The sequence below is a fragment of the Monopterus albus genome, unplaced genomic scaffold (assembly GCF_001952655.1).
Source record: "Monopterus albus unplaced genomic scaffold, M_albus_1.0 scaffold59.1, whole genome shotgun sequence".
Taxonomy (NCBI): Eukaryota; Metazoa; Chordata; class Actinopteri; order Synbranchiformes; family Synbranchidae; genus Monopterus; species Monopterus albus.
In genome coordinates this window covers 635408-662538 of record NW_018127939.1, presented here as the reverse complement: position 1 = coordinate 662538, position 27131 = coordinate 635408, and the positions used below count along the sequence as shown (strand labels likewise).

The 27131-nt window shown below is 39.9% G+C and overlaps 1 protein-coding gene across 2 annotated transcripts in view; it reads right to left on the bottom strand.

Moving 5' to 3' along the window:
• The window catches only part of cdh13 (cadherin 13, H-cadherin (heart)), a 403886-nt gene that overhangs the window by 90973 nt on the left and 285782 nt on the right, over positions 1–27131 (bottom strand). For both annotated transcript variants that reach the window (XM_020603006.1, XM_020603005.1), the window contains exons 10-11: positions 19992–20174; positions 19645–19898 (exon numbers count right to left, since the gene is read on the bottom strand). In XM_020603006.1, the coding sequence (XP_020458662.1) occupies positions 19645–19898; positions 19992–20174 (437 nt within the window). The remainder of the gene's footprint in view (positions 1–19644; positions 19899–19991; positions 20175–27131) is intronic.

Here is a 27131-nt window from a genome sequence, read left to right as displayed (position 1 = left end):
GCTTGTACACCTCAGGTGAGTATTCTTAATATAGCATCTGTGGTAGACAAAGAGACATACACTACAATATAGGTAAGGAAAACAACACTACAGGCAATACTAAAGGCTGACAGGAGGTGGACAAATAACCAGACACCAGGAAGCATCTAAAGAACATGACAGGCTAGACAGACAGAGAATAGGAACATAAACAGGCTTGGAACTATGCACAACATCTCAGGTAAAGCAGTGACAGGGAATATAGCAACAAAACAACAACACTAGTAAACAACTAGGGTAATTGACTGACTAGGCAAAACACAAACACAGGTATAACTAGACAGATGACAGAGGAACAACTAAGCAGAACTATGGCTGACTGGGGAAAACACATTGGATCAAACTAGCAAACATACCACTGACAAATGCAGGCAGAAAACAACTTTACAGGGAAAACAAATGTCCATGAACAGGAGAGCAACTGAGAACATGTGGAAAACAGGTTTAGAGAAAACAAGGAAGCAGGTGCTGTAAAGTCTAAGAGAAGATTTCTCAGTTGACATTCTAGCAACAGGTAGATGCATGTGGCTGGCTTTTAAGCAGGCAGGATGACTGAACATGGGAAACAGGTGAGTGTGTTTAGAGCTGGCCAGAGCAGGAAAAGCTAGTGCAGAGACTGGGGCTAGGTAGGAAAGAGTAAGTGTAGCAAAATCAAAGCTCAAAATAGGAAGTGCCATGAATCATGATGCCCATAAAGCTGAGCCAGTGTTTCTGTTGAGCTTCTGTGGCCTTTTGGGAACATGGTGGATATTTATGACCTCACCTCCTTGTCTGAATGTGCAACATTCACAAATAGCCAGGACAACTGGACAAGTCATGTATATACTGGAGGCAAACTGATCTGAAGTAGTGACAGAATGACCGCACAAAGGAGGCACACCAGCTATGCACAGACAGACAGAATGACCTCCTCATTGTTTATAACGTCATTTTCATAAATTAACAAGCTTGAGTTATATAACAATGAACAAAAAAGTTATCTTAATGAGGTGAAAGGGATCAGCTGAAAGCCATAACCCTATTCAAAGAAAACACCAATGCTGAGGTATTTATATTAGGTTTTTAATCCTTGTATAATAACTTTTACTTTGCTTTTGGCCTTAGTTCAACAATCAAATGAAATTGTGTGGAAAAACACAATAGTGGTGAAGTTCATTAGTCACACACCTATTGCATATCAGGGTGTTGCACATGTTACTTCATTTTCAGAGGGCTGTGAGTTATTCAGAGGTACAAAGTAAATACAGATAGGCTACCGTTTCCCTGATTAAAATGCCCAGCAGTAAGGGGAAGATAGTGACGCTTAATTAGACAAAGATCAGTGTCAAACAACAATGGTGCAACATAATTCCCAGGTGTTTCTACGAGGCTTTAAAGCATAATGATTCGTACTATCCGAGGTTAAGGGAAAAGCATCCACTTTGAATATTTAAAAGGCTGTAAGTATGTGTCTATAAAGTCTGCAGAAGGTGCATCTTTGTTCTGTTAAAGCTGACCATTATGTGCTCCTGTGAAATTCTATAAAACAAAAACCTAGCTTAATGCAAACTCTATTTTCTGTCACTTATACCCCCTTTACAGATACATACACACATACCACCAGTGCCACACAAAATCTTAGTCTTGCAATTTTAAGTATCAGTGATCCCTATTTTCAGTGGCGCACCGCAACTGTACGCTCTGTACACTAGACTTGGATGGCAATGACAGCATATTACAGGAAAACAGATTATGCACTTCTCTTCACCCTGTTTCTCCAGCTTTCTCTCTTGTTTTTTGGGTCTTCATTCTCAGTTGGCTTTTACGCTATCTCACTGTCTTTATCTGTCTTTCTATCATTTTCTTCTTGCTCTACTGCCAGCAAGATCTTTCAGTGACTGGAGTGTAACTTACTGAGAGAAAGGAAACGACACAGAGCCAGTGCTAATAGTCTATTTCTGTCTGAGAGCTACTCAGTGTGTGTGAGGAATAGATATGAGGACATCAATCAAGAGACGCAAGTGAAAGTACAGTGGCTGTGCCAAATTGTGTTTGGCCATAACAATTGTACATTTCATCCCAATTTGTGGCTAGTGAAATGAATGGAGGAAAAAAGAGGGAGGGGGCAGAGCAGGAAGAGTGAGATAAGGAGAGGGATTGGGAATGGAAATAAGATGGGCACGCTTGACACTGGAATTGTGAATAAGTGCGTCTCCTCACTTCTGAGGTGCAAGTCAGAGTCCTGCACAGGCCCAGTTCTGCAAGTCTACTGTGAACCCAGGCCACACCTGCAAAGCTCAGTGCCTCATCTTCCAACAACTTAGCCCTGCCACAGGGTTCAAAATGACCCATGGAAATAAATGATGAAAATTTACTAAAAATATCACCCACTGATATATGCAGATTATGGAGGGCAAAAGTTTCCATGTCATAAATCAGTAATGAGCACACAGATTTAGCTTGTTCAGGACAACTCAGTGACATAGGCACACACTCCGACTTTTCCAAAGTCATGCCTAATCCATTTGCACCTCTATAGGGGGCTGTTGCACATTTTTTTTATTTAAAGCCTGCAACTTCAATTTTCTCTTACCACTCATACTGTTGTTCCTGGCTACAGTGGAAAGTCACTTTCAGCTTTTCCTGTTTTTAGGGGTTGCCACAGCGAATCATCACACCGACAACTCACATGTTGACATTTGGCACATGTTTTATACCAGATGCTGTTTCTGACACAACCTGGATTCAAACCCAGGGCGCCACGGCAAGAGCACTGCGCCTTAACCACTAGCCTACCAGGGACTGTTCCTGACTACAGTAGGCTGCTATTTTCAATAAAAAAAAAAAAGCTCTAAAAACCCACTGTGGAGTGCTGGCACTTAGCAACTTATAGATGAATATAGTGAAGCATTTAGCAGCTTGTGAGAGATATTTTTCTTGGGATATCAAGGAGCCCGAATCCAGAGCTAAAAGTAGAGTAAATATTGGACTTACATTCATCACATAATCAGAAGCACAACTCCAGGTTTGCTACATCGATTTGTAACATATATGTCAGTGCCACATCTTCTGCTTGTTTGGGCTACCGTCAAATTTACTGAACATTTTGATTTACTTATTTAACCACAGACAATCCCTTGAGGTCAGAGACCTCTTTTACAAGGGTTCTCTGCAGGCTTAAGCTTTCTGACATGGCAACAGCATCTTATGGTATCTTTTGTACTATTCTACTTACTGCTTGCACATTGGGAGTGTTCGGGGTATAGCAAGCAATTTTTGATTTTAAGTAAACCTCCAAACCATATATTCATATCTAAGTGGTCAGACAAGAGCTGACTGTTAAGCTTAATAAAATTTGTGTTTGCAGTAAAGATGCTTTGAAAGATGTCTTTTTATACCTTTCTCCTGGCAGATCACCCATATCCAGTGTTGTGCATGAAGCACGCCATTCATTGAACATGCTCATTTTTCAGTGAACTGAACAGATTAGTTTGCAGCCAGAGAACGTGAACGGAGTTCTGTTCATGTGCATGGTGGTGAACTGAGTGACAAAGGCTTCATTCGCTTGATTTATAGTATTGCTGATATTCTGTGAGCTGAAGAAAGAAGTTGACCATCTCATTAGTCAGTCTTGTGGGCTAGTTTCTTTCTCCATACAATCACCATGAAAAGCTAGTGACAGAGATTACATTTCCCATGACTGCTTCACAATAATAGGGGGCTTTGAAAATGGAATTCTTTTAACATGGAGGAGGAGCAATTCAAAATGTTTTGTTAGCATTAGTGGCTAAAAGCTATAGGAGAAGTGACCGCTGTAAATAAAAGTGACAGGAGCGTTTACTGGAGGCTAGAAGCTTTCTACTGTGATTACATTGTTAAGTCTCACAGATGAATATTACTGGGACTTGAAGAGTGATGTCTTTATGTCCTTGTCAGCCATCATTGGCGGCCTTGTGTAATGCCATTTGAAATGACTTCGAGCTAATAGGCTCCTTCTGGTTTTCTATATTACCTGAAGGAGAGAATGAACAATCTGACTTATAAGCTAGTTTTAGCTCAGGGCACAATGGGAATCCATGGACCTACTGAGTAATAAAATAATATTACTAAAGAATCTTGGGTTAGGCAACAGGTGAATAGAGTGTGAACACTAGGACAACAAGTTTCAGGTGTACCATATGGAAGATAATCTACCTTGGATTTAATAACATAGATGTTTGTGCACAGAAGGAGAGGTGTGGTTTAAAGAGCCCATGGCATGCTTCTCTGGGCTTTCTGACTTATCTACAATGTTACAATGATGAATTATCATCTTAAACAAAGCTTAAAAAACAAGGTGTACCTATGTTGTTGTACTTCTATGCAGAAGCTACTCGGTTTATACAAGTCTTGCAAACTCTCAATGGTGAGACTTCTTTATCAGACTAAGTCTTATGCAATAGTTCATGGGTTTTCTTGAATGGTTTTATTCTCCTGACTGTGTGCATTCATACCAACTTGCCTGACATCCACCAGTGTTATTCTAAAAGCAGAATTTTTCGGCTGCACATTTTTTTGCTGATATATTTTACCTTCTGCTGCCTGCAGAGGATGTGTAGAAAAATACAGAGCCTGAGGTTACTGCATGTCCGGGAATGCTCCTGCACAGGGACTTGCTGTTTTACCTGACCGGGTCTAACATGGCATGAATGGAGCAGCTGGAAACTTACAACCTACACCTGGCCAGTGAAGCACCCTGGGGTGATGAATGATCAGCTGATCAATGCTGGATTCCCCCCAGAACACAGTACATTTTTGTTTTGACTGCTTGAGGCCAGTGTGTCTGCGGGTTGGTGAGAGGATTCTAACAACCCATGATGTTACTGTCGGTGCAACGCTGCATGTCAGAAATGTATATGGTTGCCTCTAATGTGAGGGATGACGCAGCGATCATTGGTTGGATTTACTGACCTTGAAGTTTCCACTATTCGGTGGGAAGTAAGGGTAAGTAAAAAAATAAAAAAATAAAAAATGCAATGCATATGTTGCATCTCTATTAATGCATCGTTATAAAGTTGGAGAAGTTACTATGTTACATTATTCCAGTTAAAATATGGGGTTTCTTAAATTACCTGCTTTGTTTTTCATCGGTACATATACCGTTGTTTACCTATCTATGGAAAAGAAGTTCAAATTAATTAATGCTGTTACGGTTCATTGTGTTGTCAACTTTCATATTCTGACTCAAACATGTCAGGAAGTATTTGAGGTATTGTCATCTTCAAAAACGTAGCTTATTTGTCAGTGTTTGTTCTGTTTATGCATTGTGTAGGTTCCTCATCGGCAACAGGAGTTGTGCACGTTCACAAATTATCCTTTTGTTTTCAGGAGGAGGCTCTCCCTGTGATATGTGGTTTTATCATCCCAAAATAATCACAAACTATTAGGAGTTATGATGGGTGCAAAGCTAATCTAGAGGTACCCAAGATTAAAAATTAAATGGCTGGAAATGAGGATTCCATGGGCTCTTTAAGGTAAGACAAACATGACTGTGGATTCATGTTTATGGCTGGTTTGCTGCTGTAAACACTTGGTAAACTGCATGTTATCAGTAAGTGGCAGCTGTCAATCATGATTACATTAAGTTTAAGACATGGCACAGCAGCAGCTGTGGATGGTAGATGACTGGTGTGTTTACATGTTGTTGAATCTGATTTGTTTCCTCAGGAGAGAAAATTGGCTAATTTTACTGTCAGTCCTGTCTGACACAACGTTGGACACTACAGTTTAATATGTGCAGGTGACTTTTGCTGCAAAATGGTAGGAACTGCATTTTTTCTTTACTGCAATGTGCTTCTTTTCTTTGGTGTGATCTTTTTTTAAAAAAAAAAAAAAAAAGCAACTCCTTTGGGGTCACCAACAAAGATTTCAGTCAGCCGCTCTGGGATGAATTTCAATTTTAAACTAAACCAGGCTGCCCACTTTTGGCTGACCACTGCTCCAGGCCATGTGGACAAATTACCAGAGTCACGCCTGTTTATATTTCTGCTCTGTATCAGCACATTACAGCAGGTCTATACAGGGGAAATAAATGGGACATCGCTGAGAAAATAGGGGAAAAAATGTTCGCACATATCACATCAATCATCTGTCACTGAGATTCAGCCGAGGTTTGTCTGTATACGTTCCAGTGCGAAAAGTATGTGAACTTAGCAAGAGGTGTAAAACAAGGTGAGAACAGAAGTGTGTAAAGGTGTTTCAATTAAGATATGCATGATTATGAAAAGAGGATTAGAGTTTAAAGACAGATAAGTGCCAGTGTTTTCACAAGAAAAAGCATTCCATTAACATGGTAAACTCTTTCCTTAACCCACAGCTCTTAGAAAGCCATCTGCTGTCACAGTGGTGTCTTAACATATAGGCAGGGAATAGCAAGTAGGAGCACATTAAAATAGCTAACATGCTACTAGGAAATGGCTTCAGTCATTATTGATTTATACAAATAGCAACAAGCAAAGAGTTTGGTGGTTACAGGAAAAAAAAAGATCAGTGACAGTTTCTTTTTATAGTGACTTCCTCTTTGCATGGGTGGTAGAACCAGAGAGGGCGGTCTCCCCAGTCTCTGTGTTTCTCTTTACATTTACTGATCCAGTGTCTCATCCTCCTTTGAACCAGACCCGGCCAAGAGTGAGACTAAATATGGATTCAGCCTCTGTTTGATTTACCTTTTACACAGCCTCAAAAACCCTCAAAGGCTCTCTTTGCTCTTTTAAGCCCGCTGACTATTGTTTGCTGTGAGCCAAGTAAAGTCAAGATGAGCTTCTCTGCCAGCTCCACTCAACAACAGTAAATGCTCCGCTGAGTACACTGAACAAAGACTCACTGTGTCGATTTAACGGCAACAGAGGAGCGAGCGTGGAGAGACACAGGCTGAAAATCAAATATAAATATGAAAGGTTTGCATTGTCAGTTTCTGGCAGGAACAGAGAGGTGGATGCAAGGACACTCGGCACATGACAGCACAGAGAACGTGTATAAGAGTGTATCTGCACATAATGTAAACAGGCTGACACCAGAGTGTAGCCCTCATTGCAGGTAACACCATTTTCATAAATTAGCAAGCTTGAGTAACACAACACAGAACAAAAAAAGTTATTATCATAATAGGGTGCAAAATAGCACCTCTTTGCATCAGTTGAAAACCATAACCCTGTAATTAACAAGAAGAAAAGCAATTTGCTCCTGCTTCACCGCACAGCATCCCTCTCTCCCTGTTCCTCTTGGCATCTTTTAGGCTTGTTTTAATTATTTCCTGGCATACAGACTGTATGAATATAGGCTCTCCCTTCCACCAGTCTCTCTTTCTCCCACACATCACTCTTCCCTCGTTTACTACTTGTTTTGTGCATCTTTACTTAGCAGCTAGAAATGGGAAATATATATATATATATATAAACGTTTGATTAGCCTGTAATTGGCCTGTTCACATCTTGGAAGGCCAGAGGGAAGAGAGAGAAGGAAATACTGGACACTATGATTCAGCTTGTTTCACTCTGGGGAATAACATTAAAAGGAAAACCTGCAAAGCATATCCTTGAAAATTTCTCTAAGACACCACTTCTCCTTCTTTCATATGATGTAACGCTGCCTCAAACACTACGGCAGCAATGTACCAGGTAGCAGCTTGGTAGAGTACAAGTTTAAATGAGTCACCTTTATCTAACTTTCTCCAATGCTGTTTTAACATGCCATTAAATAAAAAAAAAATACTGCTCACTTAAAGGCACAAACAAAACAAATTAGTGAACTTCATATTAGTACTGAAGTTCACTAAGGTTATGCCAATAAATGAATTGCATACATTTTCCATTATGCTGGCTTCTTATGTCAAAGGAGAGCAAATCATTTCCTTTATTGATGCCTGTGCATTACAAACAGTGACTTAACACCCGAAGCCTTTTCTTTTGGATACATGCTTTTCATTTTGGATATGAAACATGGTAAAAAGATCAATTCTGTCTGAATATGTGGATGCATAATAACAGGACTAAATAAAAAAGGGCACAATTAAAATCATTACAAACCATCATCATTTTAAATGATGGCCAAAAAAAGCATTTGTAAGTAATATATGCCATTAGTTGCAGGACTGCAGTGTTTCTGAGAACTTAGGGGTGAGTCCTACAGTACATGATCTTTACTGTTTGCACATCATTACCACAGCCAGAGGCATCATAGTGAATGGAATAGTTGAACTGATTACTTAGGGCCTCAGGTTGGGGAGTGTGTTCAGATAGCCTGGACAAATTGCAGTTGTAATTTTCTTAATAGCACTGACAATGACTATAATATAAAATATTGGTATCAAAACACTTATACTGGAGCTCTTGGGCCCCTTTCCCTCTGTCATATGAACACATGGCTTTGTCCAGGGGTGCACAAGAAAAGACAAGTTACAGGTTCCACTATTTGTCAAAAGCACTTCTTTGAAAAATTCATAAAAGAGTCACATCCAAAAAACCTGAAAACCCCTAACAATTTTGTCAGGCATGTCCCCATGTTGCCTAATTAGTGATCCTGGAGCCTTCAAGTGCCCTTTCACACCACCACCATGTCAAAGACGCTGGAGCTAGAGAACTAAGAAAAGGTAAAGTATAAATGAAAGATGCACTTGAGAAATACTTTTGACATGTTTGTGAGTGAATAGAAATTTCTAAGACTGTAGGAAAAGGTACATTATTGGTATATTGATTGAACTGAACTACTTATATATTATAATTTACTGTGAGCTATCAAAAAGAAGTCATGCACATGCAGCCATCAAACCAGGAAAATGATAATCATGTATATTTAAGGCAGTTGCATAAATTCTTGCTGGAAAGTAATGAACCATAATTTGGGCTAACTTGTGGAATTAGCGAAGGAAGAGTTTTATTGAGTATAATTTTACTTTAGTTTACCGTTACATCACCATTACTTTGTATTTTGTGCACTGTACAGTCACTAGCATGTTTAACTGTCCCTGCTTATCCGGCTGGACACATTTGCAGCCAATCAGATCTACTAATATTATTAAATTCTTGTGGAAGTCAGTGGGTGAATTACTCCTCTCTGCTTTCCATCCTAACCACTGTGCTCTCTGGTTATGTTTTGCTGTCATCTTTCTCTCATGTCCTACATCATCTCTGTTCTTTCTTCCTCTCCTGTTGGTTATACCGCACAGACAATGACAGCTCTGATGGTGATCACACTGCCTGGCCCCTCTCAGGTCAGCCTTTGTAGCACTTGACCCCTTTCCCCTTCACACACACACTGTCATCCTCGCCATCCGTCTGTCCAATCTGTCCCCCTCTCTCCTTCCTCATCTCTTCCCTTATACCTCGGCTCCTCAAAGCAAGCTGCCACTTTCCATGCCTGACATTCAAGTTCCCCAAACCCTTTTTCTTTCAAGTCCCATTCCTTTAAACTTGAATATGACCAGAGTGAGAAGTGAAGGTAGACAGGTAGATTCTGAATAATGGATGAGCCAACTGTTTGAAATTATCTCTATTTTTAAAAATGAAGTAAAAGAAAACAAATGAGAAGTATGTTGGAAGAGATGGAGAAGTCCTAGTTGAGAGGTGGCCAAGTCTGGTAACCTCTGAGCTCTGATAACCTGGAATACAAGGTGTTGTGTGACAACATGTACCTTTTTCTGCACACTGAAAATGTTTTATTTTTATTGCTCTGCAAGATTTTTCCCCTTCAAATTTTCTACTAAACTGTTGTCCAAGGCATTTTAGTTTATCTTGTCTACAGCTTCTCAGTGTGGTGGAAAGCCTTTGGAAACAACTGGTTTGTTTTCTGCTGTTTGGCTGGTTTCAGTGGACAAAACAGAAGAAAAAGTTTTACTCTGATAATACATTTTTAAAAAACTACTACCCACACATGCTAGACAAGAAAAAGAAAAGTAGAATTTTCTTGTCTTGCCAATGTTAGTTTCAACTCGGCTCAGGCATTTTTGTTGAAAACAGTCTCCTTTTTCCACCACACATCAATTACTTATTCGACAACTGATGAGTCCTGTTGCTGGAAATGACACTTCAAATTATTTGCTCCCCTCTTCACAGCCAACTGGATTGGCACCAGAGCAGCATGAAGAGTCTGGTCTAAGATAGGATTTGAAGTATCAGAGTAAACTTTCTAACTAAACTTCCAAATTTCAGGGCACAAAATACCCTGAAGTGTAAAACGTTTCCTCATTGTCTAGTGCCCACACACCAAGCAAAACACAGCTCTAGTCAGAGGTTTACCACAGATCAACTTTTGTTAAAAGCAAGTCCAACTTTCTCTGTTTCCAATCCACGCTGTCGCTCCCCCGTTAGATGTGGCTCTCCTCTTTAGCGCTCTCATAAAACCATTTTGCCTAACTAAAGCTCTAAACCAATCAAGGGGGCTAGAAACCTTCTCGGAAACATGAGATAAATCCCACAGAGCCTATTAGTTTGGCCTAAATACCGAACAGGATTCAAATGACTCATGTGCGCTGCAATTATGCAACTTGTTCATTTACAATGGAGACTGACAGTGGGGACTATCTGAAGTCAGTTTGAAGGAAAGAGCTGCATATAATAATGCATGAGGAAAGGAAAATTGTTTTGTTGTTTAGAAATATTCTTTTCACCACTGTGCTAAATAAGGTAAATTAAAAACCTCTTTTTCCCCCTGGGCACTGTTATAATTAATGCTATTTAAAATGTTTTAATAGTTGTATCATGTGACTCCTGTGAACTGTAGATGCTGTTTGAAGCATTTTTTTTTTTAATCATTTGGATTTAATTACATTTCCACTAGAAAATCTTTCCCCTCACATCATCAACGTCATGAAAGGGAAGAAGCAAAGCGTAGAGAACAGCGAGAGCGGCCGAGCCTCATCAGAGCCCGGGCTACTTCAAAGTGTTTGCGGTCAAAGTGTCACCGACTTCATTTATTTATTTGCTGAAATGTTACAGCGCTGCAGGCAAATAAGCTGCTCCTCAACAACACTAAGAAAAAAAGCAGATGAAGAAAGCTGTCTATTAACCTGGATAATGAGATAGCCCTGATTAACCTTGCATGGTTCTGCTTCCCTGTGTGCTAGAATCCAGGCTAATGAGAACCCGTCACAGCACAGCCTGTTCTCACTCACTACAGCACTTTCAGTGTACGTTGCTACAGTCTCCATGTGATGATTTCACTGATTAGACCTTTAATAAACATTTCTATTGATGTTCATGAAGAGGATAAATTGTCTTAAAGCTTGATCTTAACTGTCATCTGTGTAAACCACACCAAAGCTGAAGCTGCAGTGATTAATACCTAATAAGGCACCTGGATGCTGGTGTGATTACCATCCGTGTCCACACCTGTGTTGCATCAGCTAATGAGTATCTCAGAATACAGAGACAAAGGTTACGTTCAGTTATTCTTGGATCCTCTGAAATGTTACTCTCAGCATTTGGGCCAGTGATGTTACCTGCCCTGTTCTTACTGAAATGTTACAGCAGTGCAGGCAAATAACCTACATCTTTAACATATATCTTTTTTCACAGAGGGCATTTTGACATGTTACAGTAAAAGCACAGGTGCACATGATTAAATGAATGATGGCTTAAGTCCATTCAGCTGTTTAGGCCTCTGGGTCCTGGTGTTGTGCACGCTGGCTCATTGTTACATGCCTGTTTTGCTTCTCATGGCAGGGAAAACACAGGTGTAACTAACAACACGATGACAAAATGATGGCCTTGTTCCATTTCAGAATATTAAAATCACAGTCATTTTAAATGCATTGGAGAATTTCAGTTTATTCTGTGGTTGTGTTAAACATCTACAGGTTAACATATGTCATTCACCTCCCCAAATTTGCTCTGCAGATTTAATACCTTTTTTTAAATCTAAAAATTAAATGTATGTTTTAGTAAAGAGCAAATGTTCCTCAGACCTTCACAACTTATTAGATGGAAGAAAAAAGTAAAGGTGATGTCAATTAAGTAAATTCTATATACTCCCTACACTGAAAAGAAGTCTAATCAGTTAAAAAATTGAAACCATGAGAAGGTGTGAACCACATGCATAGAGGGCCTGTAAAGTCAGTGTCCAAAGTAAGATGTATTTAGTGACTTTACACTGGAAAAGAGACAAAGTATGCTAAAAAAAGTCAGCATGCATAATGAAAATGCTTGATTTTTGATGGACCCTTTTCTCCCATACAATCCAATGCATAAGGGAAATGATGGAGTGACTCACAGCTGGAAACCAAACTGATTGTGGATGGTGGTGGAGCAGCTTTGTGAATGCCTCAGCAAATACAAAATAACCATCAAGTCCTTAGAAAAACATTTTTATTCTGTTTGTGAATGCAGTGACATTCCAAAATTGCTGATTGACTGACACGCATTAATACACGCACTGTATGACTTCATTAGTGGATGTTTTATTTTGTATATTAAATGATGTATACTGACACAATTAGTGCACAGTATGGAAATGGGAGACGGCAGGCATCTCTGAGTGTATGTGTGTGAAGACTTGAGTTTCCTTTTACTGACTTTAATCAGCTCAGCTGGTGACGGGATTTTCCTGTTGAATATATGATGAACTGCCTCCTGTAATTTGGCACTGCCTTAAATGCCACCTGCAGTGGCAAATTTATTTGAAGCAGCATGAAAAATATTTCATTCCCCATCTCCCACTAGACTTTTTACCCTGTTTGAATACATCCCGACTTTGCTTTGGGTCAAGAAATGTCACATGTGGCAGACTAGCACAGGTTTAAGAACACAGATGACCACTGCATTTATTATAATTCTCAAGAGGACCCCAGGCAGCCACAGTCCTGGGTAAGGCTTAGCTGCTTAATGCAAGGCAAATATTTCATTACTGAGCTGCTTAAAAAATGAGCAGCTGCCTAATTTATGTCCTACTGTTTCTCCACCTGCTATTATTTGACTTAAAATACCCAAGCCAGGCTGTTAAGGAAAATATAAAGCAGGAACAAATAAACTTGTTTATGATAATCACTTTTATTGGCTAAGTCTGTTACACACACTTTGTCTCCGGTACAGAATCAAGGTAGCCCTCACACACACACACACACACAGATGGTGGCACTGTCCCTGCAAGGTGCTGGCCTGGCCATCAGGAGCAATTTGGGGTTCAGTGTTTTGCCAAAGGACACTTTGACACATGGACTGGGGAGAATGGGAATCGAACCACTGACCTTTCAGTTAAGGGATGACCGCTCTACCGTCCAAGTCACAGCCGCCGATTACCTGCAGTATTTCATTCAGTGTTAACAAAGGTTAATGCAGTCCTCACAAATAGACACACACAAACATGCATGTGTGTGCTGGGCACTGAGTCCTACTGACCCTACTGATCGCTTGTGTTCCATGTCAGATTCATTTGACCTACGCATCCCAGAGGGCCGACACACTGAGACACACATGCACATAAACAAACACCTGCACAGTTATGCAGAGACAGGCGGCTGAGGAGAGAGAGGGAAACAAATCTCCTTTTTTGCCATTTCATTCTATGCATCTCCCTCTACTCTCCAACTGTCTGTCTTTCACCATGTCCTCAGCCTGTCTGCAGGTCACAGTTATGACACGTCAGAGTCACTGGCAAAATGCCACAGGATGAAATAACAACAAATGCAGAGGCCATAAAATAATCATAAATCTAGAAAGATGCAGATCATCAGTATGACTCGAGGATGAGTCAAAGATGTCAAAAGCACAGAGCTCTCTGTAACAATATATAGATGAAACATCGCCAAGGATTTTAATATAGATACTTCCAAATGCAAATTTGAAAATTATATGTGTGTGTGAGAAAAACAAACAGATAAACTATTTAACCTCCTTTAACCTGAGTGACTCACATAGAAAAACATGACATTATGCCACTGTTCAATGACACATAGCACTGAAACTTGCATCAGTCTTGCATCAGCTAGGACTTTTTCTGTTGCAGTGCTTTTCAGAAACAGGAGATTTGGTGAATAGGTTACCGAAGACCAAAAGCTGCTGAAGGACAAGCCAATAAGATGCAGTCAGGACTGAAAGTAGGATGAAGTAAAGAACATAAAACTGTTTTCTGCTTCATGTTTGGGCTGATGAAAACCTCTTTGGCTCTTACTCCTGGACAGTGCTACTACTTTAAGTAACATCAACGGACTGTTCCATTAAAATCCATTTATAATGAAGCTACAAGGCACTACTGACCTAAGTTAATTTAAACCTACAAGAATTTTGCTTGCAGCATGGCTCTATGGATGGTAATTAAGGTTTGCACATTGAATGTGACAAAATAAGGCACAACCATTGAGAATTGGTTTGTTTTGAAAAATGGCTGGTTGCAAGTCAGCACAGGACAGGTCGAAGCAGGAGCAAAAAAACAAAAACAAATTCACCCTCAGAATTTTGACTTAGACTGGCCCACCGAAATCTACCTGGAGACAACATCACAAGCTAAACAGAGGTTAAAATAATTATAATATACTGGTGCTCTGGTAAAAGTACTGATTCAAACTCTATTTGAGTAAAAGAAAAAAAAAGTATAGGCCCTGAAATGTACTCAAAGTATAAAAGTAAAAAGTAACCATTCAAAGGACATTTCTACCAGCTGTTTCTGTGGAATCATACGATAACTGACCCTCACATCATATTAATATATTTCCAAGATTAATAAACAATTCAAAACTACTAATCAAATTTTAAAATATACCAAAAATAATTAGCATTAACTAATGAACACATTTCAGGTCCAATTTAGACATAAAGGATATAATCTTTTCAACAGTATGTATTCAGAGACTAAAACCAACAATGAACTGCATTAACACAGTTGATGGCTGTCAGTCTCCAACCTGGTTTAACATATTTGTCTGTGCCATAGACTTCCTTTGTTGTTCAAAAATAATTAAAAACATAAATGAAGCACACCGCTAGACTCGGTGACATGTTTCTTCATTACAAAACGCAGGACTGGTTTCCCCAATGCTTCAAATTACCATAACTTCTTCATGTCACCCAGCACAGTGGTGTGCACATTTAGTCAGTTAGTCCTAAAGGGAACAAAATATATTAAAACTAAGAGTTACAAGCCCAGTTTGAAAATGTAAGGAGTAGAAATGACAGATATTTGTGTTAAAATGCAGGGTAAAAGTAAGAATTTGTCAGAAAAATAAATACTCAAGTAGAGTACATATACTTGAAAAATCAACTCAATTACAGTAATTAAGTGTATTTCATTACTTCCCACCGCTGCATGAAATAAAAAGGTTTAGTGGCTATCACTGCTGCATCACAGCAAGAAGTCTCTAAGTTCAAACAGATGACTTGACCTTCTAGCCACTATAGAGACAGTTACTCCAATAATAATCCACCCAGACCAAAAATGCTTCATTAAAAGTAGACACATTTTGGATAACACCCGTAGACTATTTAACAATCAATCTTGCACAACAAAAACAAACCGACACTATAATTGTATCATTAGATGGAGAAAAAGCATTCAGCAAAGTTAACTGGTCATATCTTTTCTTCACACTACGCAGGTTTGGTTATGGAGAGTCTTTCATCTATCAATGCAAAAATACTTCGGTTGCAGACCTTGTCTTCCTACCATACCCAATTAAGAAAATGAACTATTGCAAAAATATCACAATCTCTGCAACTCTGACAGCCTGGTGGAAAGCAAACAAAACCACTAAATCATCATTAACACCATGTAGATACACTCCAATTTGGCACAACCCTGATTTTCAACTGCATAACAACCCTGTCCACTTTCCAACGTGGCAACACAAAGGAATCACTCACCTTCATCACCTATTTGAAAACAACCAGCTTATACCGTTCAATACATTAGTCCAGAAGTATGGAGTTAGGAGAGGAGAATGTCTCCAGTAACAACAGTTAAAATCCATAATTAAATCAAAGATCAATATAATCAATAACCCACTACAACCTTCCATTCTAACTGAGGAGATAATGAAGTTTACAAACTCAAAGACAAGGACGTTGCTGTCCTGGATCACCTGGATGACCTCCAGAGCTCCCCAAACGATGGCATCACCTCGTGCTGGTGGTTCGAGGAGGGGGCATCACCCCCCCCCTGTAACCTAACCTACAGTAAAGTACTCTGGGTTGCACCGATGATTACGTCCATGCTACTTGGACCTATCAACCTGTTTACTCCCTCTGGGTAGCGGTAACAGAGAAACTCTCCACCATCTTGAGCTGTAGAATCCCTCCATCAGTCAACCACCTACCAATTAAATATAAAAACCCACTTCTCTGACTATCACCAAGAAAACAATCTTTCTAAACGGGAAATCTACAAACTCATTACACATCAACCACTGGACCAACCTTCTCATAGAATACATCACACTAGAGAAAATAACTATCTCCCATAAGAATAATACAGTATATCAACTTTTACTGACACTTGGAATCCGTTTCTAGCCACTTTTAACTTAAACCAGATACCTAGGCCAAGGTCGAGGCCACGCACATTTCCACAAACTCCTAGAAATATAACAAGCCGCTTTTTATTTCATTATTGTTACTGTTGCTATTAGTCCTCATTGACCTGTTTGTCTGTTTTGAGTATGTCACAGCGATCAATCAAACCAGATTAACTGAGAATATAACCTATCCCCCCATTTTCATTCTTTTCCCCCTCTCCTCTCTCTTTCTAATCTTTTACTGATTTGTTAGTCATTTATTTTTGTTTTATGAATATGCATATACATATACTGTATATCCAGGTACACATAGTTATGTGTATGACAAAGTATATATTGTATTTATATGATCGAAATTGCTTTACTATCACTTTTTCTTTTATTGTTATTTTTTCTTTTTCTGTCTTATTTACCTATTCATCTTTCTCTACCATTTCTCTGGGGGGCACAGCATGGGGGAGGAAGACCAGGTTACTGTTTCCTTTCCCCTTACCTGCATATATCATTACTGGACTGCTCACACCCTCTTAGACAAGCTCCCTCGTCAGGGTCTAGGAGCTGTTTAGGAGGGGAACACACCACACATTGGGTCAGGTCTCTCCTGTCAAGGTCAGGGGCCGACCCCAAGCTGTTTGTCCCAACAATCAACTATTAACATAGACCAAGATGAACAATAAAACAAAGGGAAGGTTTAATTTAACCATAACACAAGGACGCTGCTGTCCTGGATCACCTGGATGACCTGGATGACCTGGATAACATCACCCTGCTGAGCTGCTCCATCACCTCGTGCTGGTGGTTCGAGGCAGGGGCATCACCAGCACACTCCTGGTCATTTATTAATTTAAACTCCTTTATTTTTTTTTACATTTACCTCCCCCCCGAATTTCTTAATTAATTTGGTTTCATTTTGTTTTTCTTTAATATGTACTGAATATCAGTCTGCAAAGAGTTGGATACACCCACACAACTTAATTTAACAATCCCTTTGTCTCTTTTGTTAATGTCTGTTGTCTCATCTTCTATGTTATGTCTTATTTCATGTTTTAATTAAAAAAAAACCCGACCTTTCTACGTGGAGTTTGCATGTTCTCTTTGTGTCCAAACACACCCAGGTTAGGGTGACTGGTTGCCTGTAGGTATCAATGTGTGTGGTTGTTTGTCTCTGTGTCAGCCCTATGATAGCCTGGTGATCTGTCCAGGCTGTACCCTGCCTTTCGCCCAATGTCAGCTGGGATTGGCTCCAGCCTCCCCATGATCCTCTACAGGATAAGCAGTATAGATGTTCACTCGTGAATTGGAAGTCCTGGTGTAAAACAGCACATGGAGGAGCCTACAGAAACACCTTGGAGAAGGGAAACTATTGTACATCCAAATCTCCAACGAACAGTACACACTGAGGAAATTACTGGCTATACATGAAATGCATGTACATGTACAGTGTATCCAACCTGTGGTTAAACAGGAAATACAAACTTCAAAAAGAACTGTGCGCTCAATAGGAACAAACATTCTTCTGTTTCTATTACCTATTGGACCCGTTTATATTAGTAGAAGTACATACACTCACTGCCCACTTTATTAGGTACACTCATACAACTATTTATAAATCAATGCAGCACTTCTGCCTTAACATCTGTGTTTGTGAAGCTCAAACTGTTTGTTTTTGGTGAAGCTGTCAATATATAAATTGAATTATATGTTTATTATTATAGGTTTACATACTTCAGATACTGTACAGAAGTGTCCTTTATCAGTGACCATTAGTTGACTTTATGCATTTACTGTTTTTTTCTGTATTTCTGTTTGCTAGTACTTTGCTTTAGATTTCTAATCGAATAAGACTATTGATTAATGTTAACACAGCTGCTAATATTAGGTATAATATGGCAAAGAGACCATGCACCAAACTTAATGCAAACAGGCTTTGATCAACCACATCTATCTGATGTGACCTGTGACCTAAGGTAGATGACCCAGTGTCCAATCCTTACAAAAAGTCCCAGAACAAAACAAAAACTACCCTATTAATTCAAGTAGCATGATACAATTCAGCAAATATTGTATTCAAGATATGATGAAACATTTTAAAATTTACCGTCATGTGACCTAATTGATAATCAGAGTGCCACTTAAGTACAGGGCTGGTATCAGCTGGAGACTTAGCTTTATGGGCACAGGCTGAGATTCCCATACAACATTCAGTGAAACAACTTCTTGTTATATAGCATTTGACACTGATACAGTGACTAGGTTTTACAGCACATAAAGCAGCATCAATAATTTGAGCAGTAAAATCACAATCTGGTGGGTTTTATTTCCCTGAGTCATTATTATCCCCATGTGTTTACTTAACACTGTTTTTACATGATATATAACTTCAAGGGTGCAAAGAAAGAGCAATCTAAATTGAGTATAAATTAGGCCTAAAAGCTAATAAATGCAATGATGAGTTTTCCATCTTGTAAAGGAAGTGCAGCACACACTATGTGGCTCCCTCTGGCAGCAAGAGGAATAATTTTTTATTGCGGCACATAATGAAACTAATAGCCTTCTTGTTATGATAGTGATATTTGAGAGAAGGCTTTTTTTGTAAGAGTTAATGCGTTGCTTCATTCTGACTTTTGAGTTAACTCGGGTCAACCACACCAGGAACATATAGTATGTCGCATGTTGTGCACAACACAGACCGAAAAAAAAAAAGCATAACAAGCAAAGAGATCACTGGAGACAGGGAGTGCAGGAATGGAACAGATGGGAGTCAGATGAGGAGATAAAAGAAGGAGTGATGAGGGTTCAACAGCACATGAGAGAAGTGACGACCAACAGATTGAGATGTCAAAACAGTGGGAATATGACATTAAAACTCTGGGCTTTTTGTCACTTACATGCCAGATCACCTTCTAGCACCATCTAACACTGACAATAATGCAGGCCGTGCTGACATAACAAAACTACCCTTGCACAGAAGAAAACCTTTAGGTGCTCAATGTTTAATGTGGCTCAACTGAACATAATGAAACTAAAATAAGGAAGCTCATTACCAACAATACCGAGGTACATGTTACAGCAAATGACCTTCAGTCACACAACACAAACCAGCTCTCTCAGTTTTACATCTTAATTTCAATTAGTCTCACTTTGACCCTTACCTGATGCTCTGAATCTCTAATATATCTGGATCTGTAGCATTGAGTGAGGCCACAAAGCTGCCCACAGGGATGTTTTCCATCCTGGTCACTGTCAGAGGGTCAGGGAAGAAGACCGGGCCCTCGTTGGTGTCCATGACCGTGACGTGGACTGTGGCTGTGGAGCTGGGGCCGTAGCCAACATCTGGAACCAGAGGATCCTCGTTCTCTACTTTGATGAGCAGTGTGTGGAACGCTGTGGCCTCGTAGTCCAGAGGCTGAATGGGGAAAATTGATTGAAAAGGTAATGGAAGGGTGATTATGCTGTCTACAGTAATATATAAATACGATTTGAAATGTCAAATCTTTACCTTGACAACTGACAACATTCCCTCATTATTGTCCGGGTTGGTTTGGATTTCGAAGCTTTGTGTAGGATCGCCGTTAATTATAGAGTAGATTGCCCGCCATGCCCCTGTGGCTGGATCGTCTCTGTCGTCTACCGTCAGGTTGACCACCACCCCAGTTGAGCCCTCGTTCACAGATGCTTCAAACTGTTAGGAGACAGATAAAACACCATTATTGAGCAAGAACAACTGAGGATACCTGAACATAGAGACTACAACAGAACAAATCAGAAGGGACTCAGAGGATGGCGTAGATGAGGGCTTTCTACCACGAGCTAATTTAGAAATGTCTAAAAGTGTGCTGAGGCTGAATGTGAAGTGAATTTTAGAGGCTGCACAATTGCAAAATAAGTCAATAGAAAGACACAAAGCAAGAGTGAAGGTGAACAGAACAAATTTACTTTAGGTGGCGACAATTAAGGCAACAATGCCTGTCTGACTTAATAATGTGGCCACCGGATTCCAAACTCCATCTAATGTTCACACAGAGACAAGAGGAAAAAGCAAAGCATGAGGTTTTTGACCACTTCACTAGTACTATAGAGCAACATCTTTATGAGCAAGTTCCCACAGAGTGCATTTTGTAAGAAACATTGAATGTTAATATGACTTACTGGCTACAAGAAAACGATGCAGAGCACATTGAATCTTCCCCTTTGTTTATTATAATATTCTGCTTGATCATCATCATCTTTTAAAAAGTAGTATCAGTGTGGCATGTTCTTCATGCAGTTTATTGTGTGGGCTTCAGTTTATATGTATTTTGCCCTGAACTTTTTACCTGTTACCTGCCTGTCTGGTTGCCTGTAAGCCTTGGTTAACTTTATTAAAGTAACTTCACTATACCTTCCTGTACACCCACGTGTTTGCATTTTGGGCCTCCCGTCCTGTGCACCACACACCAGCCATGACAATAGACTGTCGAGTCAGAAATTCTGCAGTTATATCCAAGAAAAATCATTTGCCTAAACATTTCACAGAAGACTGCAAACATGTGAATGTATACTCAAACAACACACATAACAGAATAAACAGTTCATGTCTTCCATCGCTGATTTCCTCAGAGTGCATCTCATTTCATTTTCAGTGTCATTCACCGTCCGCCTCTCTGCTCATTGTTGGCAGCAGACCTCAATCAGATTCCCATCAATGTATTCTGCCAGCAGGACCTCCACTAAAGACTGCATTGTGAACAGAAGTACCCTTACAGAAGCTCAAGCAGGCATTCTGAGGGTGTATGTTTGTCAGGACCATTACGGTGTCAAACCTTACTGTGTAATCTTTCAGACACAGAACACTATTTAAGGATAGCAGTGGTCAAGCCTAGATTACTGCGTCTCCTGTCAGCCTACGGTATTGTTTCACAGATTACCCTCTTACCTCTTACATTGGCCGGCTCCATACATTTATCTGAAGAGAGACATTGATTTCTTCCCTTTCTCCCTTTTTTAGTCATCCAAGGCTTGTTTAAAAAAAAAAAAACACTTTGAACCAGTCAGTCATTTAGGGCACAGAGGATAGAAACAGCATTAGCTGTAACCACACTGGCATTGTTGGTCCTTTTGTCCTGCAAGCCTGTGGCAGTCAGATGCACTGGAATTTGATTTTAAACAGCATTTGACTTAGCTTTAGTAGAACATCTCGACAATTTGAAAGCCATTTTACAAATATTACCTTCACTGCACATACTCAGACACAAGCACCGTCACTAGAAACAAATACATATAGCTGGCATTCCCATCATCCTCTGAACTTCAAACTTCAGCTTTCTCTCTTCCCCTCACACACACACACTCACACACACAAATACAGCAGAGACACATTGACAACAGCCGGTCAAGATTGGGTTTAATCATGTGAGGCAGTCATGCGGTTGGAGGCAAGGCTGTATTTTGTGTGATGTGGCCACTGGGCCTCTGCCCTGCTGCTGATAAGACCCCAATTCCACCTGGATCACAAAGCAACCAGTCACCTGAAAGACTAGATGGAAATGACTAACGACTACGACGCAGAGCTCTTGGCCTGAAATGACTTAAACACATTAAGAGAGAGGGAGGAGATGGTGATGCTGGTGGTGGTGGTGGGTGAGGGGGCCGCTGGCTTCAAGTTTGCTCTTGACTCTGTATATTGGCTCTTTCCTTTCTGAGACCCCCTGCTCCAGACAGAGAGCCAATTACAGTAGTGGTTCTTCTACACTCCACTCTCAAAAAGATGAGCGCATGGTCTTGGCAGTGCAAGACAAGATAAACTGAACATTGAGTGCACACATCCAAAAAACTCTTACAGGTGCTATACCAAACAGGCTAGAGGCAAAAAAAAATAAAAAATTTGCAGCAATTTTTCTTTTTTCAATTTTTCTTCCAGCAATTTTAAAAGAGCAGCGAGGTGTAGTGCCCACAAGTCCAAAGCAGACATTTTGGAAGCAATGTTTCATTCTGAAGTCTCTCAGAATGAATTGAGAACCAGCTGGAAACTGTTACATGCAAACTGCCCCAGATGCATAAACCAGGCTCTGCCATCACACCTCTCCTAATCAGATGTACAGGCCAGATCCTTATCTGATCCCTTCGCAGGAACACTCAGACACCAGAACTGCTTGTCACCAGAGACTGTTAATCCTGACATCCTAACTCCCAGTACTGCTCAAAAAGTTACACAGGAAAGTGTGTTCTTTTAATTTCTTTTAGTGATTGTATGCTGATAATTGATTGCTTGTGTCTTTTATTCTCAGATTTAGTCTTTACAGAGTTAACAGTCCCTTTCTTCCCACAGAATGATCCACATACTTTTCATGTCAAACTACGTGTTGCTTAAAATTGTGTTTAAATGTGTTATTCCACCTTAGTTTTAGGAAGTGTGTTTTTCAAACACAGCCATAGTGGAGAAAGTTTTTAACTAGACAGAATTAACTTTCAAAAAAAGATTCATCTCATTTCATCTCTGCTCAGTCCGAGGACAGCGCCTCACACTCCTCTCAACCAATCAAATGAGTGCGTGCACAGTTCCATGAATGACTAATGAGTCTGCCCCTCCTTTGTCTCAGTCACTCAGAAAGAGTCTTTCAGAAACCAAGAATGAACAATAAAACTTCAAGCCTGCTCAGGGTGCGTCTCTCGTCTGTGTTTTTGTGTTAAATTCATTTATTTAGATTGCATGCTCACATGGCCACAAGAAATTTTATTTACAATATTTTAGTAACAGACAGGAAGCGACATAAATGTGCGCCATCCTTAACCACACGGTGGTAACTGTTTTGGAACCATGAGTGTCTGAATTGAGATTCATATAAGTCTAAGATTTCATCACAATATATTGGCCTTATGGTAACTACAGGAAGACCTTTGTAGCAGAAATGATTGCACTTATGAAAATGAACAATATTTAATATTCAATACCTCAAGTTAGGGCACAAGATGGTTATAAGTCCATCAAGCAGTTAGTGTAAATAATAAGTGCAAGTCTGAAAGCTGTGAATCCCACCAGTTCAGTGACCCCTTTACTAAAAATAGGAAACACAAGATGATATAAGCTAAGTACACAGGTAAAAGGACTCTTGTGAGAGGTGATTCAAATGGGACATTGGTGAATGCTTTGATGGTTGAGTGACTGAACAGTCTGCTAGTGATGGTGGAAGATGAAAAAAAAATTGAGTTAGATGCTGGATATAAATTCTGGGGTTTAGTCACGAATATGGATAGGAAAAATGACTTGATTGCTACAGGTGAGACTTTAGTTAATAGCTAGTAACTATGGTTTTCACGAGACATCAGTTACTCAAAGTGTACTTATCCTGTTAGCCATTTAGCTCTGGAGACTTCAAGTGGTCAGAAGAGAAGTGCTGGTTTGAAGGCTCTTTGGATCCACAGTTCTGAGATGGTTTCGAGCTTGAGACTTATGATAATGCGTCGTCGCTGGGCCTCTGGGCTTGCTCTTAGGAGTGGAGCGACTTCTCAGATGGCTGGTTCTTCTTCAGAATGCGGGCTTCACCAGGGGCCTTCTGTTGTTTGGCTGTTCACAGATGGCTGGCTCGCTGTATTTATTTCAAATTGATTGTCGCAGGGTCGTTCTGATAGTGTCTCTGGAGTTTAACAATGGATTTGTTTTAAATAAAACTCGCTTTCGATGTTGTTAAAAAGAGTTTCTTTGTCTTAGACTTCAGCTGCAGAGTTAACATTATTTAACTAGTAGCTTTCAGTAAAATGTCAACACATTTTAGGCAGACTGTCATAAAATTTACAGTGCTACAGACATTCATGTTGCTCTTTGAATGAAATGAAAGAGGGCCAACATTTCATCTAGAACCATTTCTTGGTCATTTTATTTGCACACCATTTGTTTACGACAAGATTCCTGCAAAACATTCCCATCCACCTCAGCTGTACTTTCTATTGACCAATACCATTAGCAAGCCACAGTCCTGACACTGACAATTTTAGCATGCGGACATAGTATTGTCACCATTACCTACAGGACCATGAGAAGCCAGAATAGAAAAACAAAAGCCTAAGCTTAGTAATTAAGAACTGTCCTCAAACCATGCCGTTCTCACAGTACATGTATTAAATGGCTTTACCTTTTGTTAAACATGTTTACATTCTACATACAGTGTGAGAATGCTCAACCTGAAAGTGCTCCTCTTTCTCAAGTTCTTAGTGCAGAACCTAAAGTAGTAAACATTTGCAAAGTGAAGCAAGCAGCCGCTTGCTTTCTAAAAACAATTCCACAAAACCATCTCAACACTGTCAACATTACCTCTTCCCCAGCAGATGGGATGCAAGAGAAGCTCCAAATTCTGGCCAAGGGCCAGAGAAAGAGATGTGAAGCTTTCTCACACATCTGTCAGCTTTACCGAGTAACACTAAATGCATTCTGGCTCATTAACACTATGGATATTGTATCCCATTTTTTATACACACTTCTAATTTAAAGACAGTTAAAAAAGGAAAGACGCAAAAACAAATGATCCAGGTAGGTTACATTGGCTGTTTTGAGTGTGTTACTGGCTGGTGTAAACCAAATTTAGGCTCCCTCTCACAGATATACACAAGCCTGTGCCTACAGTCGAGTACACACGCTCAATATTCTTAGACCACAGCTCCATAAACACTTAAATGGAGATCTTATTTTATTCCTGATGTCTGTCACAATGTGTTATGAATATAGATAGCAGTTGGGGCCGCACTGACAGGCAGCCCAACAGATAGTTGAGCAGCTATTCATTTGTCCTAATGAAAAGTACTTTGTGACACGTCCCTACTGCCCCAGAGATTTTCTCCATCAGGGAACGCACATACGGGTAGCAGCGGCCCATCCCATTACGCCTCCAGAGACTAAACTATTTTGCCTCTGAGTAGCATGTGCTCCACTGCCATGTCACAATAGAGAAGCGCTGCAGTAAAGCCATTTGAAGTTTGTCTTCACAGCGTCTTTATAGGTTTATCACTTTGTGTCTTGGCCCATTTCACACTACTTTTTGCATCCTCCAAGATTGTTCCTAAAAGCAGAACAAACTAATGAATACAATTGGATGAGAAATTGCATGCACAACTCTCAGAAGTTAAGCTTGGCCTTGAAACCTATGACAAAACATTTAAGTCTTAGAACTCTGCACACAAGGTATTAATTTGTAAATAGATGAGGTTCAGACAGAAATTCCAAGTTAAACTGGGATCACATTTATTTTGAAGCAGCCACTTATCTTTCCTTCATCTGCTTTCAAAGCAGCTCAGGTCTCAGACCAGTGGTATAGACAAACCAAAAAGCTGTCAAAACTGAACCATTTTTACTGTGCCAGTATGAAGTTGAAGTCAAACCAACTGCCCATAATGTTACAGTCTGAGAAAAATCTAAATGCAGACTAGAAACAAGAAACAGAAGACAAAGCTCTAGCAAACAAAGAAAAGCAGGCAACCAAGGAACACTATAATAACAAAGGGGAGGAATCACTAAAAGTAATAGAGAGCGACTAAATTCTAGACTGCAACTCAGTATAAATTGTTTAGCCTCCCCCCAGCTTTAAACCTACATACAATATTAGTACCTGAAGCATTAATGAACTTACCTGTGTCTTTATTAAATTTGAATGGTTTCTGTTCATGCCATTTCCAAAAATAGATCTTTGACATTCAGCAGAGCAGCTCTTTTAACTTTGCAGAACATGACAGCCCTCATTTTTGTCAGTGCAGATGAGTTTAAAAGAAAGGGAACATCTTGAAGGAACATAAGCGCATTATGTATTTAACCACTCCATATTTCCAGTCAAGTGCTACAGCTGGTGCATTACACTCCACACTGGTTATCACGGAATAGTCCCACTAGTCAAACTGGAGAGCTTTTCCTCCAGGAGTTGTGTAACTTTCCACAAGAATGTGGCTGTTCACACCAACAGTACTTTCTAACATACTGTAGTTCCAGTGTTGGGGAGCAGTGAAGTACTAGCCTGTCCTCATTCATGTCATAGACTGTATGGACACTAAAGGCATCTGCATGAGGCCTGTTGTCACTGTTGCCACTGTTGTCCCTGTCACTGTCAGCCATACTGACAGCCAGTAGCAGACACATGTGACCTCCATAATGTATGGTGCTGAGTTTTCTCACCTGCTTATGGGGAATGTCACCAGCAGTCTGAGCTACCACTAATACAATAACGCATGCAGCAGCAGTCAATATCAAACGCTGTTCTACTAAGACTACATACAGTAGATTACTTATGTTTTACTTCCATTATACAGTACTTATCTAAAATAGATATAGATTGGTATTTTACAACCCCATTTCATGTAAATTTCAATAAACCAGTAACATGAGGTGAAGACTTGTAGAAAAATCTTCATTCTGCAATCTTTCATTGAGGGGGACCCATAATTCTGGAAGGAGTATGAATAATATATTTGATATAAAATGATTAGTAAGAATACCATAGCTATTAAACCTAACTTAACCAACAAATGTAATTAATAATAATAATATATTTAATCGGACTCCCTCCGGCCCCTGGCTGCGCCTAGAAATTCCGTCCATAAAAATAATGAACAGAACCGGTGACAAAGGGCAGCCCTGCCGGAGTCCAACATGCACTGGAAACAAGTCTGACTTACTGCCGGC